General features: G+C 58.4%; 1 protein-coding gene across 1 annotated transcript; it reads left to right on the forward strand.

The window, feature by feature from the left end:
- The first annotated feature begins 726 nt into the window (after positions 1-726).
- MMP11 (matrix metallopeptidase 11) lies at positions 727-18273 on the forward strand. The gene is made up of 8 exons (XM_084297501.1): positions 727-847; positions 8720-8964; positions 10182-10325; positions 11304-11437; positions 14027-14274; positions 14424-14637; positions 16383-16640; positions 17538-18273. The coding sequence occupies exons 1-8, from the start codon at positions 755-757 to the stop codon at positions 17669-17671; spliced, it is 1470 nt and encodes a 489-aa protein (XP_084153627.1). The 5' UTR covers positions 727-754; the 3' UTR covers positions 17672-18273.
- The last annotated feature ends 141 nt before the right edge of the window (positions 18274-18414 follow it).

Here is an 18414-nt window from a genome sequence, read left to right on the forward strand (position 1 = left end):
TAGCACCCTGCACGGGGAGAGCCTTTGGGCAGGTGGGCAGCGGAGGGCTGGGCACACACGGCTGGCTCCAGACGAGCCCTTGACAGGCAAAGCAGCGATGCGGACACGTTTCTTGCATTATATCCAGAGGTCACATCTTCCCCGTGGGCACTGCGAGGCCCAAGCAGGCACTAAGGGGTGTAGAAGGATTGGGCTTTGTCCCTAGGAGGTCCCAAGGGCCGGGGGAGCTGGAAAACACCTCCACCACCCTCCCACCCAGCCCTGCTTGCAGCAGCACAATCAGGAAATGTCCCGGGCTGGGGAGGGACCCACAAGGACCGAGCCCGAGTCCCAGGTCCGCCCCAAAACTCAGACCAGAAACCCCGGGGGCTGGGAGCCTGCCCCTGGGTGCAGAACCCGTGGGGAACTGCCCTTGGGGTCGGCCCCTTTGTGAACCCCCAGGGCTGGAAGAAGAGAAGAAGGAGGAGGAGGAGGAGGAGGAGGAGGAGGAGGAGGAGGAGGAGGAGGAGGAGGAGGAGGAGGAGGGCGGCCTTATCCCTGCCCGGCTCCGCCCGGGGGCCGGCGGCCGCGTCCCCTCAGCCCCGCAGCGCCGCGGCCCGGCGAGGGGAGAACAAAAGGGCGGGCGGGCGGTGAAGGGAGGGGGGGGGGGGGGAGAGATAAAAGGCGCTGCGGGACACCCCCATCGCCGCCACACAGCGCACCCCCAGCCCGCCCCTCAGCCCCGGCCCATGTCCGAGCCCGGCCGCCGCCCGGCATGGCCCGGCCGCCGCTGCCCGCCGCCGCCCTGCTCGCCGCCGCCCTCCTGCACTGCGCCCCCGCAGCGCCCGCCCGCCGCCCGCACAAGGCGGTGAGTTTGGGGGGGTCCCTCGGGGCTTTGGGGGTCCCTCGGGGCTTAGGGGGTCCCTCGGGGGTTGGGGGTCCCGCAGGGGTTGTAGGAAGAGGAGAGCTCGCTGGGGACGGGAGAGAAGGGGGGGGTGAGGAGACTGGGCGATGGGACTTGGGGGGGCTCTGGGGCTCTGTGGAGTTTGTTTTTTTGGGGGGGTTTCTGGGGTTTTGGGGGGCTCTGGGGTTTCTTCTTGCTCCTGCCAGGCACCCAAGCCACGAGCTGTGTCTGTGAGGGACTGGAATGGGGGCAGACGGAGGGCTCCTTGTGCTGGCAGCCGAGTTATCGCCGTGCCGGAGCGCGGTGACAGCGGGCGGCAGCAGCCGGGGGTTAGCTGAGGCTGGGGGTTTGTTATCAGCTCTGGCATCCGAGCGCTTTCGGACTTGGCTGCTAAATAGCCTGTGGGCTGGGACCTGGCACAGCTCAGCCTCAGCCCCCAGCGTGCTGGTGGCATTGCCAACAGTGTCACCGGCTGTGCCCCCGAGGAAGGGGAGCCGGGTGCCCCCGCAGCGATGGCAGCGCTCTGCACGCTCGTTTCACCCAGACCAAGCACAGCAAGCAGTGAGCTGGGTGCTGTGTGGGGAGGGCAGGGCTCTGCCGGCGTGCAGCCACCGCCGGCTGGTTCGTGCGGGACGTGTGCCGGGCTGGCGGGGTGCCTCACGCTCGGCCGTGCGCACGCCGAGACGCTGCGGCTCCTGGAGGCACCCGCGCAGCCTCTGGTCCTGCTCCTGCTGCCAGCCAGGACCCGTGGGGATCCCAGGGGATGGGGAAACCAGCCGTGGGTTTCACACCTTAGGTCTGCTCTGTCTGTGACTGTCATTCTTGTGTCCTTCCGATGTGTGTGCAGCTGCCGACTGCCTGCAGAGGTTGGTTGGGCCCCCCAGTTGGTAGCTGGCTGCCCCGAGCTGGTTTCCTCCTCGCCCTGGGACAGTGCTCTCCATCCCCAGTGCTCATACTTTTGTCTTGGCTGCAGTAACTCCACGTGATGCTCCTACAAATGTGTTTTGTTAGGGAACATCTCGTGCCGGTGTGTTTGTCCAGCCACGTGGAGCTCCGGGTTGGAAATTGATGTTTCATTCGCTCCTTGTGGAGATAGTGCTATGTTGCTTTGGGGATTGAAATGGCCAGATGTCTTCCCATCCTTTCATATAGATGTCCTCTCCATCCCAGATAGATTCCTCTTTGGGTACATGTTCTTTAGCTGGTGTCAAGGCTTCTGAAAGTCATTCTGGTGCCTCTGATGTACAGCCAGCGGTTGCTCTCACATACAAGAAAGGTGACAGCAACACACCTTGTCCCTCTCCCAGCACCCAAGCCAGGGCACAGAGCGTGGAACAGCTGAAGGGGCACTGTGGGGTTGGCAGTAGCCTGAACACGAGTTTCTGGCCTCACCCCTTCTCTGCCCTCTCACAGAGAGCTCTGCCATGCCATCGCACATTCTCCTGGCTATGTGCAGTCCCTCTGCACAAGGAGATGTTTCCCCGTGGCTAACTGCAGCTATCTTCCCCCCTGTGCACCTTGTGCTCGCGGGTGATGAATGAGAAAGGAGCCAAAGGGCTGAGCAGGGAAGAGACTCACTCCTAGGAGACAGAAGGTGGTGACTTCCTCGAGCTGTGCTAGTAGAAGGGGTGGGCATGGACCACACTGCCAGCGCCTTGCACCACGACTGGGGCTGTTAGGTGCTCCAGCACCACGTCACAACAGCGGTAGTTTGGGGACAGAGGGCAAACAAGGGTTAAGATTCATTGTAAGACCCGGCTGCACAGGGCAAACTGCAGAAGAAGCTGTGCTCTTTGTAGCAAACGTCACAGCCCTCCTTCACTTTTACATTAACACCTAAAGAAAGAGAAAGCTGAGAGCAAAACACAGGCGGTGCCTGGTGTCCACTGCAAAACTCGAGAACAAAAGAGCTGCAGTCCTGGGGCAGTGCACGCGCGCTCGCCGAATTCCTGCCTTGCTTCCGTCTCCCCTGGGAAATCCAAGCCAGTCCCCTCGCTGGGAAGCTCGCTCTCAGTGGAGAAGCGGTGGCACCTCCCCAGCTGCCAGCATCCTCGCTTGGAGCCGTTCCCTGTGACTGTCCCCCTGCAGCCCGTGGATCCCCGGGGTGCCCTGTGCTGCCCTCCCTGCAGGCGCCGGGGGGGAGCGAGGCGGCGAGGCAGCTCCTGCAGGAAGGGTTTGATTTGCACTGTTTGGTTTGGCTATTTAAATACCGCAGTGAGCGTTGGGGTAATTTTAGGCATGTTTATCCTCTGCTCTGGGAGAGACTCAAGACACATGTAAGCAGTTATTCTCCAGCGGGCTTGTTGTGTTTGTGCGTTCACATGCAACACACGCACACCCTGCGGTGTGGCAGATTCGGGCGGGCTGGAAAGGGAGAAAAGGGCAGGAGGAGAGGAGCACTTGGGAGAGGAGCAGACCCCCGTGCACTTTACTCGCTCCCCTGTGCACATCCTGCCTGGTTGCATAGCTTGGGGGGTTTGCAGAGGCAGGGTGCAGGTGTAGGTCTGTTTAGAAAGGGTCTTCTGTGGCAAAACTGTCCTGCAGTGACTTCTCACACCAGAGATGCTCGTTCATGGTAATCCAAGTATGGCAGACGGGTAACTGGAGGGTTCCTGGGTGTTCTTATGCTGTGCTGCCATTCAGCCTGTGCCACAAGTGGAAGCACTTCTGGATCTGCTTCTAGCTGCTCTCCTCACAGTGGGATTTAAGCAGCGGAGCCGTCGTCATCTCACAAGTGGCTCTGAAAATTAGCAGAGGGGAAAAACCCACCAGATATCTTCAGCAGATTTGGCAGGGAGACAGTGTTTGTGGGTTTGGAAGTTTCCCAGCCTGCACACTCGAGCAGGACGCGCTCCCTGAGGGCAGAACATCTCCCATAGCTTGGGAGAGGGCTGCACCGTGCCCGGCGGCTGTACCAGTGGGAGATGTCCTGGCTGCCATCCTTGAGCTGAGCACAAGTAGCTCGTTGCTCACCTTAACCTGGATGTAAAAGCACAATGAACAAAGAATCTCAACCCTGTTCCTCCTCTGGCTGCAGTGTGTCGCATCCCAGAGCGGTTTCTTGGTTCCAAGGGTATTTCTAGGTCATCAGCCTAAGGGCTCCCAGGACCTTTTGCTGTCCTGGCATCCTGGGGCTTGTTTCCTTGTAAGTACTCCTGTTTCTGGCAAACTGTTGCTTGGGTGACACCAGCAGTGTGGTCGCGGTGTTATTGATGGACTAGACTCACAAACTGTCACGTAATTAAAGTGTCTGATAATAAAAATAGTCCCGCAGTGTTTATTCATTTGCTTTCTCTTATTACATTGGAGCCCGGGCCTTTTCATTGTGACTGTGGCCATAAACATTTGCAGTCCATAATGTTTCATGTTCCACGTTGCTTAGGAAAAATAAACATTTTCCCTTTTTCGTTGCCAACAACAACTATCACCAAATCATCCGGAAACAAACTGTCAGGCCCCGGGAGGTGATGCCTGGTGGTGCCACGGGGAACGGGAGCGAGCGCAGGGGAGCCTCCAGCTGCGTGCATGAGGCCAGGCACTGCAGCACCTCCCTTTTGGCCAAGGTTTGGCCTCACCCTTTGTGTTCTCTCTGCTCAGCAGCAGCACAGGGCTGCAGCCCAGCACGGAGGAGCCAGTCCTGCTACAGATGTATTCATGCAAGTAAAGGATTCCCAGTTAGAGGCATGGGGAGGCCACCTCGTTCTGGGGCAGGATCAATAAGCCTGGTGGCTTTGCCTACGCGTTATTTCCAGTGAGTTGCCATTGTCTGCACTAACACTGCTTCTTGACCAGGAGCTGACCAGACCACAAAAGAAACTGTCTTTGCCGTGAGCTTTCAGCTGTGGCGTTCACACCTTTGCAGGCATCCAACACCACACTTCTGGGACATAGCCTGTCCCTGTTCTCCGCTCCGGAGTGGAGTAGGTGCAGCTTTACCATTTATTAGCAGCTGTAGCCACGCTTTCAAATCCAACCCCTGTAAATCCATGCTGGGCTGGGAGGCAGGCTGGCCAAAATACTCTGGGCACGAGGAAACCAGTGCTGAGGTCAGGCAAGAACATTGCTGCAGGCTGCTCAGGGGGTGCAGGCCACCCGACAGAGGTCAGCAGCAGGGTGCTGGAACTGTCCTGCACGGGAGTCACAGGAGAAAACCTCTCTGCTTTCCTTCCCCACACACTGAGCTACGGGACGGAGTGCTCCAAGGTGCAGACTCAGAGGTGGGAGGAGGATAATCCTGCTAGCCAAAGGGGCAGCAGGGACCAGGGCCTTGCCAAACAGCCTGAGTATCAGGAGAGCGCAGGGAGAAATGGAAAGGCAGCAGCAGAAGGGGCAGGGAGGTGGGAGAAAACCCATCAGCTCATCTCCCAGCAGAAGAGGAAACAGCCCCCAGCGACAGGGGAAGTATCCGAGACTGCTGGGATTCATGCTGCAACTTGCCCAGTCCCCCCGATGTGACGGGAGGGGGGCTCCTTTCATGTCCCTGCTGCAGGAGCAGGCAGGAGCCCAGTCGGGGAGGTGATGAGCTGCACGACAGAAGACAAGTTTACATCCAGGGCAGGCAGCAGGGGATGGACCCGGGTGGGGGAGAGCACCGAGCCTGTCAGTATCAGGCAGCAGTCTCGCTCTGGAGTTTTTTATATACCCATTTAAGCTGTGCTGCTCCAGCTGCTTCTCCTGGGAGGCTCTGGGGGGCGAGTGCTGCCCAACACACTGAGGTTAAAGATGCTCCTGGCTCCTCGGGACGGCTGGGACACTTCCTGGGAAGCTTGGCTGGTGTTCATCTGGCCCCGGCAGAGCCCGAGTGATGTCTGTTGTGTCACAGCACTCGAGGGCTGATACAGCTGGAAGGAACCGAGTGGGCAGTCTGCACCTCCACAGTGGTTTCTGCTCTCCCGTGGGATCTGTCCTTTCCCTCCTGTTCCCCCTCAGCCTTTTGGTCACAAGGCTGCTAGGAAGAGGCGCTTTCTTTGCGCAGCCCTCTTTGCCCACAGCTTTGTTCTGCTGTCCTCACTGCCTTCTTCCCTTGGTTTCGGGCCTGGCAGCCCCCCAGTGCTTTTGTTGTGCTCAGGCAGCCATCCCTGGCTCTGGGCTGTCCCGTGAAGGGGGTGCAAGTGGCTGCACACAGCCTGAGCTGCAGGCTCAGAGGCAGGCCCGTGCTTGGGAGGGTTTTGGGGGGCCGGGGGCAGGCTCCCTCTCCTGCAGCCCTCAGCTCCCCCTGGCTGGAGGAGGGGGATTGCTGGAGGGTGAGGCAGGCTCTCCTCCTGTCTGGTTTCCCGTCTTCCCTGCAGGCGTTGTCCCAGTGCTCTGATCCAGCTCTGCGCTCTGAATGCCTTCCCTGGCTTGCAGGGCCCTCCCTTTACTTCTGGTCTCCGGTAATCCTTTCCCCTCCCGGGTTGGGATGGGGGAAGTGGGGGTGCCCTGATGGTTACCCAGCACCTTCCTCAGCCCCCCCTCAACAGGTTCGTCCTCCCTTCAGCAGCAGCACAGCCCTAAGCAACCCCCCAGGCGTTCAGCTGGGGCATGCCACAGCCTGGGAGAACAAAGCAGGAGCTCCCCGAAATTCCCACCCGTCCCACAGAGGGGTGGCTGCCGCGCTCGGTGGGAAGGATGCAGCCCCAAGCGAGAGGATGTCTTATCGAAGCCCTGGGAAGTGACTGCAGCGAGGTGTGTCCCGACAAGGAGGCCGAAATCTCCAGCCTGACACGTCTCCTGAGCATTGTTTGGCGAGCGCTTTCTGCCCGTAACATTTCCCCTTGCCGGCTGCGCCCGCAGTGGCATTTTCCAGCCCTTTCCTGCCATCGCATTAGTGTCGGTGCAGTGACGGCAGAGAGCGACTCGCTGCCCTGCCTCTGTTTGTCTGGGGGCGAGGGGGCAGCAGGGCAGGTCTGACCTCCTGCCTCCGGACAGGGCACCTGCAGTGTCCCCTCCCTGGGCCTGGTGTCCCCTCCCTGGGCCGGTCACGCAGCTGCAGGCAGCTCTGGGTGGCTGGGAGCTGGAGCTGGAGCCAGTGGCCTTAAGTTGACCAGAGAGACACAACCAACCTCCTCTCTGCCCCTGCACAGGGCTCCCTCGGGGCAAGCAGGAACCAGGCAATTCCTCCTCTGTGCCCCTGCTCGGGAGAGGGCGATAAATCTGGATAAAGCCCATCTGGATCAGCTTCAGCCAGCTTGCCTACCTGCACGCCTTCTGTCCCAGCTCCACAGTGAGGACTTTCCCCAGGGTCCCTCTCCCCTGCTGCTCCCCACGTGCCTCAGAGCAGCTGCCCTGTGCCTCCTGCTCCCTGGGAACGCAGCCATTCCTCACCCGTGGTAGCAGAGCGAGCCTGAGTAGCGCGAGGAGCCGAGAGCCCCGTGCCACAGCTGGTGGGCTGGGCAGGCTTTGCCATCCAGGAAGTAAAATGGCTTTTTTTGCACTTGTTAGTGGAGCAGCTCCCTGTGTGTCAAAGTGCAGAGGGACACCAGGACGGGGGCAGCGCAGGGAGGCAGGTGCTGAGCCGCAGGCTGGCTGCAGGAGAGGACAAAGCAGAGGACAAAGCCAGAGTGGTTATGGACGTACCATGGGCAGGACACCTGAGCTGCACCTCCTGCCACCTCCCTGGCTCCTGCGCCCATCTGAGCATCGCTCCGAGGCACGGGGCCGGAGCCCAGTGGCGGAATTAATGCCGAGGGCTTCACACTTCATTTCTGCCCGCATGAATGGGCTCATTGTAGGGGAGCAGAGCGCCGGCAGCACGCCGATTACACGGCACCGGGGCAGTGCTGGCGTCCCGCCAGCCCGCCCCCCGTGTCCCCGGCTGGGCTGCGAGAAGGCAGCGTGCTGCGGGGGGATGAGGGGAGCCCGAAACCCTGCCCGAGCCCTGTGGCACGGAGCCTGCCTGAGCAGAGCTGTGTCACTGCTGCACCTTGAGCCCTGCGGGTGCTCACTTTGCTCTTTAAATTTGGCTGCACAAAACTGGACAAAAAAATCAGCATTTGGACCTGGGGCCAGTGCGGTGTGGATACGCAGGGACCAAGCACCCCCCGACCCGTCAGGCCTCACAGCAGGTTGGAGATTAACCTGGGGTTGTGTATCGAGGTGGCTCTGTGCCCCATAATCCTACTGCTAGGTGAGAAACCAATGGAAGTCAGCTCATTAGCACTAATTAATGCTGCCAAGAGGATAAATACTTTTCTAATTAAGTGTGGGAGAGCGAAGGTGACCTTATCCCCCAGGCAGTGCCACAGGCACAGTGAGGCAAGGGGAGGTGGGAGAGTCGGTGACCTCAGGCGGTGACGGGAGCAGGAGGGACAGTCACTGCTGCTCTGTGCGGGCTCGGAGTCACCCCGGATCTGTGTGTCCTGCTCCCCCTCCAGCTTGTGCTGTCCCCAAGCCATGCTCACCACACTAGGACACCACAGCGGGGAGAGCAGGGAGCACAACTGTTGGACTAAAGGCTTCCTCCCATTCACATCACCCCTGCCAGGCCCAGGGGGGAAAACAGGCTAAAGGGATGTGGGGCAGAGGGGGAGAACTGACTCCCTAGCGAGTTGGTTCGTTGTTGGAGGGTCTGGTTCTCATCCACAGTTTGCAAAAGCATTTCCTGCAGGCCAGCAGCCAAGGAAAAGCTGGACAAAAATAGGCCGGTGCTTAGGGGTGCCGTGGCATCAGGCTGCTCCCAGGTGTGACCAGGGAATGAACGGGGGATATTTGTAGGGAGCAGGACGTGCCCTAGCAGCAGGGGAGCAGCCGAGGGAGAGGTGGAACTCACCAGTGCAGGGCTGCTGTGTGCAGACATCCACCACTGCGTCGCGACCTCTCTTCCCAGACCCGAGTCATGGCTTTGCTTTTCTCCTCTAGGACGCGGCTCGGAAACATCACCCCTGGAAGGAGCAGAGTCCCTGGCTGCTGCTGAACGCCCTGGGGACCGGCGTGCCCACCAAGGGCTTCCCCATGGGGGCGGGTGAGCAGGCGGCTCGCTGGAACCCGCCCCGCTGCGGCGTGCCCGACCTGCCCGCGCTGCCCGACGGCCAGAACGGGCGCAACCGACAGAAGCGATTCGTCCTCTCGGGGGGGCGCTGGGACAAGACCGACCTCACCTACAAGTAAGGAAGATGCGAAACGGGGCTGAGGACGGCCTGCTGCTCCCTCCCCGAGCCCCTCCAGCTCGTGTTTGCTGCCTGCAGCTCACACAGGGCTGCCCTCACCCGGGTAGAGGCAGCCTGGCAGGGCAGCCACGCACCAAGAACCACCAGCGGGCTCGTTCCCAGCGCCTCCCCGTCCCCTCACACACGTTCCTCTAAACACAGCTGCTCACCCACCCCTGTCCAAACATTTGTGCAGCCCCAGCATCATCCCCCGCACGTGCGGTCGCTTCCCAACATCAAACCCCACCTCACGCCGAGCGCAGCCTCCGCCACCAGCCCGCTCCTGCTGTGCTTTTGTCCCCCTCTCCCCGCCCCCAGCCACCTTTCCGAGGGATCAGCTCACAGTTTATTTTAGAAAGCCCCTTTCATGCTGCTGTTATTGATGTTCCCGTAAACAGGACTTCAGGGTAAAGTTTTGCCCAAATCAGCCCACACCTTCTCAATTGCAGATCTGCTGAGCAGGCTTCAGGGAGGGTTGTGCTTCCTGCCCAGCTGCCCACAGGGGCACAAGTGAAGGAGTGAGCACACCCGTATGGACGTTGACAGCGTGCACATCGTGCTGTGTTTAATTGAGTGCGGGAGACTCTGTTCCTCATGCTGTGAGGAGGCTACAGATAACAGAAAGGCTTCTTCCATTTTTTTTCTTTGGTCGAGAGTGTTAAAGAAAGGAACACAGCTGAGATGAACGCACACCAGCATTGTTAATGGAAGGGAGAGAAGGCTCCCCCTGCGACAGGCCTGACAGGGTTATGTTGTAGGGGGGCAGAAGAGGCAGCAGCTGCTCTGAGCAAGCCCAGGGTTCCAGGGGCAAAAAGTGCAGAGGCTGGGGAGCTGCCATCCCGTCCCACCACTGCCAGGCACCTCTGTGGGGGTGGACACACAGGACAGACCTGGAAAACGCTGCAGCCCTTCGCTCCGGAAAAACACAGCTCTGCAGAGCTCTGCAGGGAGCTCACCTCTGGGCTCACAGCCCGAGGGTTTCGGCCCTGGTGGGGTTTGTTGCTTGGAAGAGGGTGTCAGAGCAGCGCCTCTGTGGATTGGAGGTGCTCTGGTGCGGCAGAGAGGAGGGAGTGGCAGCCCAAATGCCGCTGACCCTACAGCTAGTGTCTTCGTGACAGCAGCGTCCACGGGACAGCGGCTGATGCTCTCTTCACCTGGTGTCTGTTGCCTTTCAGAATTATCAGGTTCCCGTGGCAACTTGTAAAAGCCAAGGTGAGAAGGACCATCGAGGAAGCTCTGAAAGTCTGGAGCGATGTGACGCCGCTGACCTTCACCGAGGTGCAGGAGGGCCGGGCTGACATCGTCATCGATTTCACGAGGTGAGCGCGGTGGGCAGCCAGAGCAGCACCCTGTGCGAGACCCCAGGCTGCAGCCGGGGCGCAGAGCTGCCAGCACCCAGCACAGGCACTGGAACGCTCACATTTCTGCCTCCAGACGCGGGGATGTTTTCATTTGCTGTCAGATGTGGGCTGCTTGGTGTGAGCGCAGCTGTTCCGTGCTGGCTGTGTGCAGCACCGTCACCGATCCTTCATTAATTTTCCGGGTACATTTACGTTCCTCTGCCCACAGGCTGTTTTCCCAAGTGTTTGTTTTGACGTTACATCTTCAGGTCCTCCATCCTGTCCCTTGACTGAAAACGTAACAGTCTGCCCGAAGACAAATATAGCTCCTTGGTTAAACAAACCTTGGCTCTTGGCCTGAAATTCGCTTTTGGCAAACGACGCACGGGGGCAAAGACTTCCCTCTGCTGCCTGTTTGCACAAAACTAGTAACAGTGGTGGAGGCTGTCCAAGCAGTGATGTGATTCGTGTTCTGTGTATTTGCCTGTGCCTCCCTCCGCTCTCTGAAGTGGCCACATCTCTCGTGGGTTTCCTTCATGTGTCACCAGTGGGCTTGGCTTGAGCGAGGACCCGAGGGTTTGTCTGGGTTCTCTGCAGGCGGCCCCTCCGCATCCCCCCGCCGCTCAGCTGCCTCGGCTTGATCTCGGTTCTGGCAGCCACCTCCTTAATTCTTCGGGCTCCATCCTCAGCTTGGTGCTGAAAGCCGAGCAGGGGGGAGGAGAGAGACATCCTGAGAAACCCATTCAAAATTCCCCAGGGCTTGGTGCGACCAGGCTCTGCCTCCTCGGTGCCCCAATGCAGAACCCGGTCTGCAATCCAGAGGGCTCCTGGTGGATGGCGGTGAGGGCTGGTGAGAGCTGGTGAGAGCTGCTGTCCCTTCGCAGCCGCTCCCCACCTCCGGCCGTGCACCCGAGCTCCACGGCCGTTTGCCTGAGCTGTGCTGTGCTTTCCCCCCAGGTACTGGCACGGAGACAACTTGCCCTTTGATGGGCCCGGCGGGATCCTGGCACACGCGTTCTTCCCCAAGACGCACCGGGAGGGGGACGTCCACTTCGACTACGACGAGACCTGGACGATTGGGAACAACCTGGGTACGGCATGGGTACCCCTGGGTACAGGTTTTAGGGGAGCCCTGGGGGCTCCGGGATGCCTGTCAGCACACCTAGAAGTGATTTAATTGTGCTGCGAGCAGGGCCCCTGTGAAACTGAGAGGCAGCCACCCTTTTTGCGGTGGATATTGTCACCTCCCACCACGTACAAGCCTGCTGGCAGGTAGCGTTCGGGTCTTTTCTCATCACCTTCCAGCCACATCAAAGCCCGAGCCCAGCAGGACGCCGTGGTCCCGGTGAGGACAGAGGCTCCAGCAGCGGGTGACACGCCAGCTGACACAAAAACAGCGCCGTCCTCCAGAGGACAGCATAGCAGCCAGTCCTGCCTGCCCACAGAGTAATTTCTCTTTGAACAAGTCCATAAAGGGAAGCCACCCAGGCTCCAGCTCTGTCCCCGTGGCCTGGGAATGTTCTGACCATGAACAACACCACAGCAAGTCAAGACTTGTTTTTTTTTTTTTTTTTTTTGCTAATAATAGATCCACGCTGGTAGCTCCCCGCTCGGGCACTCGGGGCCTGGCGTCAGGACCCGTGCGATACCGCAGGGCTGCCTGGGGCCTGCTGGAGCAGTGCCCAGAGCATCCATTTCCGCAAGACCCACCAAAATTAGTGCAGGGACAAAGAAACAATCACAAAGCCTGAGTTCAACCCCTGCCTCCCTGGGGTTTCCCAAACATTTTGTCAGTGTTCAGGGCTCAGATGGGTGCCCCAAGTCAGCAGGTTGGCTCTGGGGGGGGTCAGGACCCTCCATGCTGCCCCAAAACAAGGACGACAGAGCACCAGGTCTTGCTGCAGAAGCCCTTCTGCTACCTAGGGATGGGTGGGCCCTGCCTCTTTGCAGCCTCTGTCGGGGCTGCCTGTGTTGTTGAAGAATTTCCTCCATTCTCCCACAGACAGTGTTGGAGGCAAACCAGGAACTGTCAGAAGAGATGCCAGTTCCCATCAGAATCCAGCCCTGTTCCGTGGCCTTTTTCCCTCTGTGCCTTCCATAAATAAATGTTGTAGAAGCTCGTTGCAGTTAATTGCCATTTGATATACTGAAAAGGGCTTTACGATATAAACATGGTTTAATCCTTGCCTGAGCTCTCGGAGATGGGGAAATCCTTAGCCTCCTGATACAGACGGGAGAGCAGAGCTACGAGGAGGGGAAGGTGTGCCCTGGGGGCAGCCCGAGCCGTGCGGGAGGCAGAAGCCCACGCCGAGGACCTTCTGCGAGGGACAGTGATGCTCCCAGCACAGCTCCTGCGGGCGTGCTGTCGTTCACCTCCCCCGGAGCATCTGACAGTGGTGCAGCAGATCTGCCAACACTGGAAAGCATCAAGCAAGGAGCCTGCCAAGCTAAACAGAAATGTCTGAAAGTTTGTAATTAATCACTGACGCAGAGATCCCGCTTTCTCAGCTGCCCTAGATGTGTCGATTTAATTGTGTCGGTGCTGCAAAAATCCACGGCTTCAACACGAAGCTGACCTGCAGAGGAGGGCAGGGGCTCACCTTCCCCTCTGCCCTTCCCAGGCGTCCTCCCAGCTGCACCCCCGGTGCCCTGCTCCCCTGGGCCAGCAGGGAAATCCCTCTTGGAGCCTGGAGACCAGCTGACTCACAGCCCTGCCTTTCCCATCACTTGGGCTGCAGCTCGGAGGATTTCTGGCTGTGAATGAATGCGCTGGGACTTGTCAACAAACGGCCTCTGCTCACAAGCCCAATGCCTCTCTTACAACTTTCTGTACAATTTATCTGCTTCAAAAAGGATCCATTGGAAATAACACCTGCCAGCCAACTGACATGTTTTTGCAGACTGAAATCTGCTTTTCCCCCCCTCTCCTTTTGTAGCTGCTGTTAAGTCGTATTCCTAAAGTACAACCTCCCTTACCTCCAGCAAAGAAGGGCCAGGCCTTGGCACTGCAGGAATTTTGATGTGCTGGTTTTTAAATGTCACCTTCTTGCCACAGCCAAGCAATAAGTGAGCTCCCTCTGCTGCCTGTGTGGCTGTAATCCCGCAGGGTTCCCCACTGACTCCGCCAGCTGCCACAGCGGACACGGACACGATCTAAACACAACCTGTTGTGTTACAGCCTTAGACAAGCACCGCTGCAAGCCTGGGTGGACAAAAATCAGCCTTCCCACCCCACCACCTGCTTGTATGGGCCAGATTCCTTCTCTCTGCTAAATTCTCCTGTCCAAAAGTACATGGAAAACATTTTCTTTCCTGATAGCTAAGGAGTGCAGAAGCCCCCGGAGACAGTTACAAATTACCAACATGCCCAGGCTAATACCTGAGTGTCTGAATTTACTCACAGTGCTCCAGAATTAGTGGATCCCTTTAATTATGCCCTTTGATTCCTTAAAAATACAAACAAGATGTAGAGCTACATGTGAAAATGCCCGAACAACCTGTGAGCCCAGTAGCCAAGGCAGATTTATCTCGCCACATGTTAGACCCCTGCAGCATGCCTCTGCATCGCCAGGAGCTGACGAGCAGCAGGAATGAGCCTCAGGGTCAGGCACCCCCTCTGCGGGCACAGCTTGCCCACCTCCCTCAGCTAGGCAAAAGCATCTCCCGTCTCCCCCTTGCAGGCACTGACCTCCTCCAGGTGGCTGCCCACGAGTTCGGCCACGTGCTGGGCTTGCAGCACACGGCTGTCTCCAAGTCTCTGATGTCTCCGTTCTACATCTTCCGCTACCCGCTGAGCCTGAGCGAGGACGACAAGCAAGGCATCCAGTACCTCTACGGGAAACCCAAGCTGGATCCTGAGCCAACCCCGACGCCGCCAGCAGAGCTGCCCCAGCCAGACCTTGAAACGAACGAGATCACCAACGTGGAGGTGAGTGAACTCTGCCTCCTCTAACACCGTGGCTTGCTCCCAGCTGCTGGGACTGCCTTCTCCAGGAGGGATGTCCCATCAGATGAGCCCAGGGTGGGCGAGGGGGGCTCCCGCGGGTGCCAGCCGCTGACCAGGCCGTGCTTTGGCAGTCTGTGCAGCCCAACGCCTGCGACACGGCTTTCGACGCTGCAGCCACCATCCGGGGCGAGCTGTTCTTCTTCACGTCCCGCTACGTGTGGCGGCTCCGAGCTGGAAAGCTGCAGGCCGGCTACCCAGCTCTGGCCTCTCGTCACTGGCAGGGGATCCCGAGCTCTGTGGATGCCACCTTCGAGGACCCCCTGGGCAATATCTGGTTTTTCCAAGGTAAGAGCTGGACTGGGATCAGACGGCTCAGAAGTGCGCCTTCTTTACTGAGGGGTATTCAGGACCCAACAAGTCCCTGGGAACACAAACCTTCCAGACATCCTCAGTAAATCAGTGATCCTGGCTGTTTGTTCCTTTCTCTGTTTAGTTCAAACTTTTTAGCAGATATTGAGGGGGAAAGGGAGAAGGAAGGGTTGCTTTTAGTTTAGACACAGCCAAAGGATCCCATTCTCCTCCTCTGAAACACAAATGTTTGTTTTGAGCTTCTGCCCTGGCAATGCTGCTGGCAGAAGAGGAGGAAAGAAACACTTGCTTCATCTTCCTCGGGGATGGAAACAGGAGGAGAAAAAGAAAAGTCTTCTCTGCAACAGAGCCCTCGGCAAGATAAGTGGAGGCCACTGTGCTTCCAGCAGCCCCAGTTGAGGGAAGGTGGGAATGGGAGCAAGCACCACTATTAGACACTCTAAAACCTCCCCGCAGCTGTCCTGGGTGCAGAGCTCCTGCAGTCCCCCAAGACTGAGTGAGCCCACATTCAGGCAGCCTCCAGCCACTGCAGGGATTAAAAACCAGTCACCCACAGTGGGGCCAGACCTCCTCGTGGCCACCTTTGGAGTTCAAGACCTGCAACGACCCCTGTTTCAGCTCCACTGTTTCCTCTAGTGCTCTTTCCAAGCATGAAGGTAACAGCAGGGATGCAGAATGTAGCTACCCAGCTGCTCTGGGTGTGCGTACCCTGTCTGCACACCATGAGACAAGCACCAAAAAGCACCGAGCGGCTCTGCAGGCAGTGTTCCTGCATAACCAGGTTGCTCAGCACCTCACCTGCAGACGAGGGTTTACAGTGTGAAAATTGGCAGGCTCCCACCGTGAGCTAAAATGAGATAAGGGGAAAGTATTACACACCGTAGGGTAATTAGAGACTCCCGTTTTAATCTAAACTGGAAATATGCTCCCAGTCTGCTTCAGCTTGGCAACTTCTTCCTGGTTTCTGTAGCTTCCTTCTTTACACCACATGCCCCCCTTGTGCCCGTGCATGCCCAGGTATGATCCCCAAGAGCTGAGCTGGCAGGGTAGGGGCTGGTCCCTGCGCTCTGTCCTACACAGAAATGTGGCACACAAGGAACGTGTCCCCCCCAGTCAGGCCATGACCCATTTTGCTTCTCTGCCCCCACTTGGCAGCCCCAGGCTTCACCACAGAGGCGTTGCAGGAATCTGCCTTTGCCCTGTCAAACTCCACAGCTTTGTACGTTTCTTTATCCAGCAACGGGTTCTGCTCTTCCTTCAGCATGCCCAGAGCAAACTCAAAGGCCAGGGCTGATTCAACTGCCAAAAGGACTGCAGCCAGTCCCATCGGAGTGGAGCAGCCGGAGAGAAACATCCTTCTGCACGCACACAGGGCTCTCCAGCACCACGACAATGAGCCTCTGAGAAGCCAGGCAGGGCAGCCGGGCAGCTCATAAGGAAAGCCAAATCTTTCATTATAACATCCACAAATATAGACGAGGCAGCTGCTAAAAGAGCCCTCCTCATCCCAGCATTGACAGCTCTGGGTCGGACTGAGGGGGGAATTCAACCCCTTGCCCTCGTGGCACTGCGGGCACTATCAGCAACAGCGCGCCTCTCACTGACAGCTCTCCCTGGGAGCTCTGCCAGGGCACCAGCTCCACTTCTGCAATTCACTGCCAAATTAGCTGACATCAAAGAGCTTCTGAACCTGTCTCTCCCCTTTTCTGCCTCCTCACCAGATTCTCAGTACTGGATTTACGACGGCGAGAGGCGGGTCTCCGGTCCCACCCCGATCACGGAGCTGGGCCTCCCTGCTTCCCCCGTGCAGGCAGCTCTGGTCTGGGGGGCTGAGAAGAACAAGATCTACATCTTCAGTGGAGGCAACTACTGGCGCTTCAACCCTCACACCCGCCAGGTGGACAACATCTACCCTCGGACCATGGCTGACTGGCGCGGGGTCCCTCAGGAGATTGATGCTGCTTTTCAGGATGAGTTTGGTCAGTGCCAGCAGGGACAGGGCCTGCTCCGGGGTGGGCGCTCGGCCTGATGCCGACTCCCAGCTTGAACATTGAGACAGTCAGTAGTTGTGGACACCTCCCAGCCTAGCATGTGCCATGTAGTGCACAGAGAGTGAGGCAGCTCCCTCCAGTAGGCAGGGAACTGAAGCTTTTCATGAAAGTGAGAAGCTTTGTAATTATTAATTGGAACAATCAACAGTTAAGCACCTGATAGAAAAAAGTCAAACTTCTGACAAAGAAACAGAGTCCCACTTTGCTGTTACTGCTCCCAACACAGGCAGTGATGGGAGGACAGCAGAAACTCTGTCCACAGAGTTTCAGCCGAGGCAGCTGTGCTGAATGAGCAGGCTGCTTTCAGTGTCACCGTCCCCCAGACGTGCCCCACGCTGCACGCAGCTGCGGTGCCGCAGAAATACCTGGGACAGGCGGGTGCTGGGGACGACGGGTGCAGTGACGCCCTCTCTGCTCCCTCCGGGCGTGGAGTGGCTCCGCAGTGCTTCCAGAGCCTGCATCCCAGAGCAGTTTCCTCCAAGAAGGATGTTCTGCAGCAGTTCTTCACAACCTTCCTGCCACAGGCCTTGAGGCACCTTCTGCTCTGGTAAGGCCAGGCCACTGCATAGGTACAGTACATTTAAACCACTAGATATATAAAATAAACTCCATCCTGTTTACTCTCCTGTCAGCACTGAAACAGTGTGAAAGAGCAGTGTAAGCCCAAATCTGGATTCAGGTGAAATTAATCTAGCAGCGTTTCCTGCATCCTCCAGGCTCTCTTTTGGTATCAAAAATCCTCTGGGGAGTCAAAAAGACAAAATGCTAGGAAAGAGCTGAGCTGTGCCAACCCTGTCTCTCCTGACCCTTCCTCTCTCACCCCAGGTTTTGCCTATTTCCTGAGAGGCCGAGACTACTGGAAGTTCGATCCCGTCCAGGTGAAGGTGCTGGAGGGCTACCCACGCCACATCAGCCAGGACTTCTTCAGCTGCACACCCTCCTCCAACTCCTTCAGATGAGGGGGGTGCTTGCGGCCCCCCATTTCCCTTCCATCACCCCGACCTCCTGCAGCCACGCAGAGGGCTCCCTCTGCCATTCCTGGCTTCCTCGCAGGCCCAGTGTCTGACACAGCGGGTGTCCGTCACAGCAAGCGGCAAAGTTTGCCCCTCTCCTCTTCCAGCAGCCCCAGCTTCAGTTGCTATCAATACAAAAGCGTCCGCCATGTTCTTCACAGACGAGAGCCCTAAACCCTTAACGGGGCCAGGCTCTTCCAGCAATAGCATCCCACAAGCCATCAAGCCAGCCTGGAAAGGGATCACACTTTCCTATTAACCCGGACCCCATCACGCAGAGCTGCCTTGATGGCATTTCCTATGTTTACGTAGGGCAGCCCTTGGGCTGTTCCAGCCTTGGAAGACACCTTCTGCTGAGGCAGCGTCCCCAGCGTGAGCCGGGGAGCCGTGAGGACACCGAGTGCCCGTGGAGGAGCTCGGGCAGCTCTGGGGGCTGTGGGGAGCCCACACGAGCTCCCCATGAACCTGGGTGCGGACCACGCGTGGCGCCGGGTCCCAGCGCTGGACGCTGCCCTGGCGCTCACGCAGGCAGAGCAAAGGCGGCAGCAGCGGGCCGCGGGTGTAAATGTTTGTACGACGTGTATAAACCCTGCGATATATACTGTGTATATATTTATGTACCAATAAACCGCCTCTTTTCTACCTCCCGCCTTCGCCTTCGCCTCAGCGCGGCCGTTAACGGCCTTGGG

This window comes from Netta rufina (assembly GCF_964035555.1).
Source record: "Netta rufina genome assembly, chromosome: 17".
NCBI classification, from domain to species: domain Eukaryota; kingdom Metazoa; phylum Chordata; class Aves; order Anseriformes; family Anatidae; genus Netta; species Netta rufina.

Bases quoted from the DNA above. Each gene is read 5' to 3' on its own strand.
- MMP11 (XM_084297501.1), top strand. From the start codon at position 755: ATGGCCCGGCCGCCGCTGCCCGCCGCCGCCCTGCTCGCCGCCGCCCTC. The intron at 8,965-10,181 runs GTAAGGAAGATG...GTTGCCTTTCAG, and splicing joins AAGACCGACCTCACCTACAA to AATTATCAGGTTCCCGTGGC. The intron at 11,438-14,026 runs GTACGGCATGGG...TCCCCCTTGCAG, and splicing joins GACGATTGGGAACAACCTGG to GCACTGACCTCCTCCAGGTG.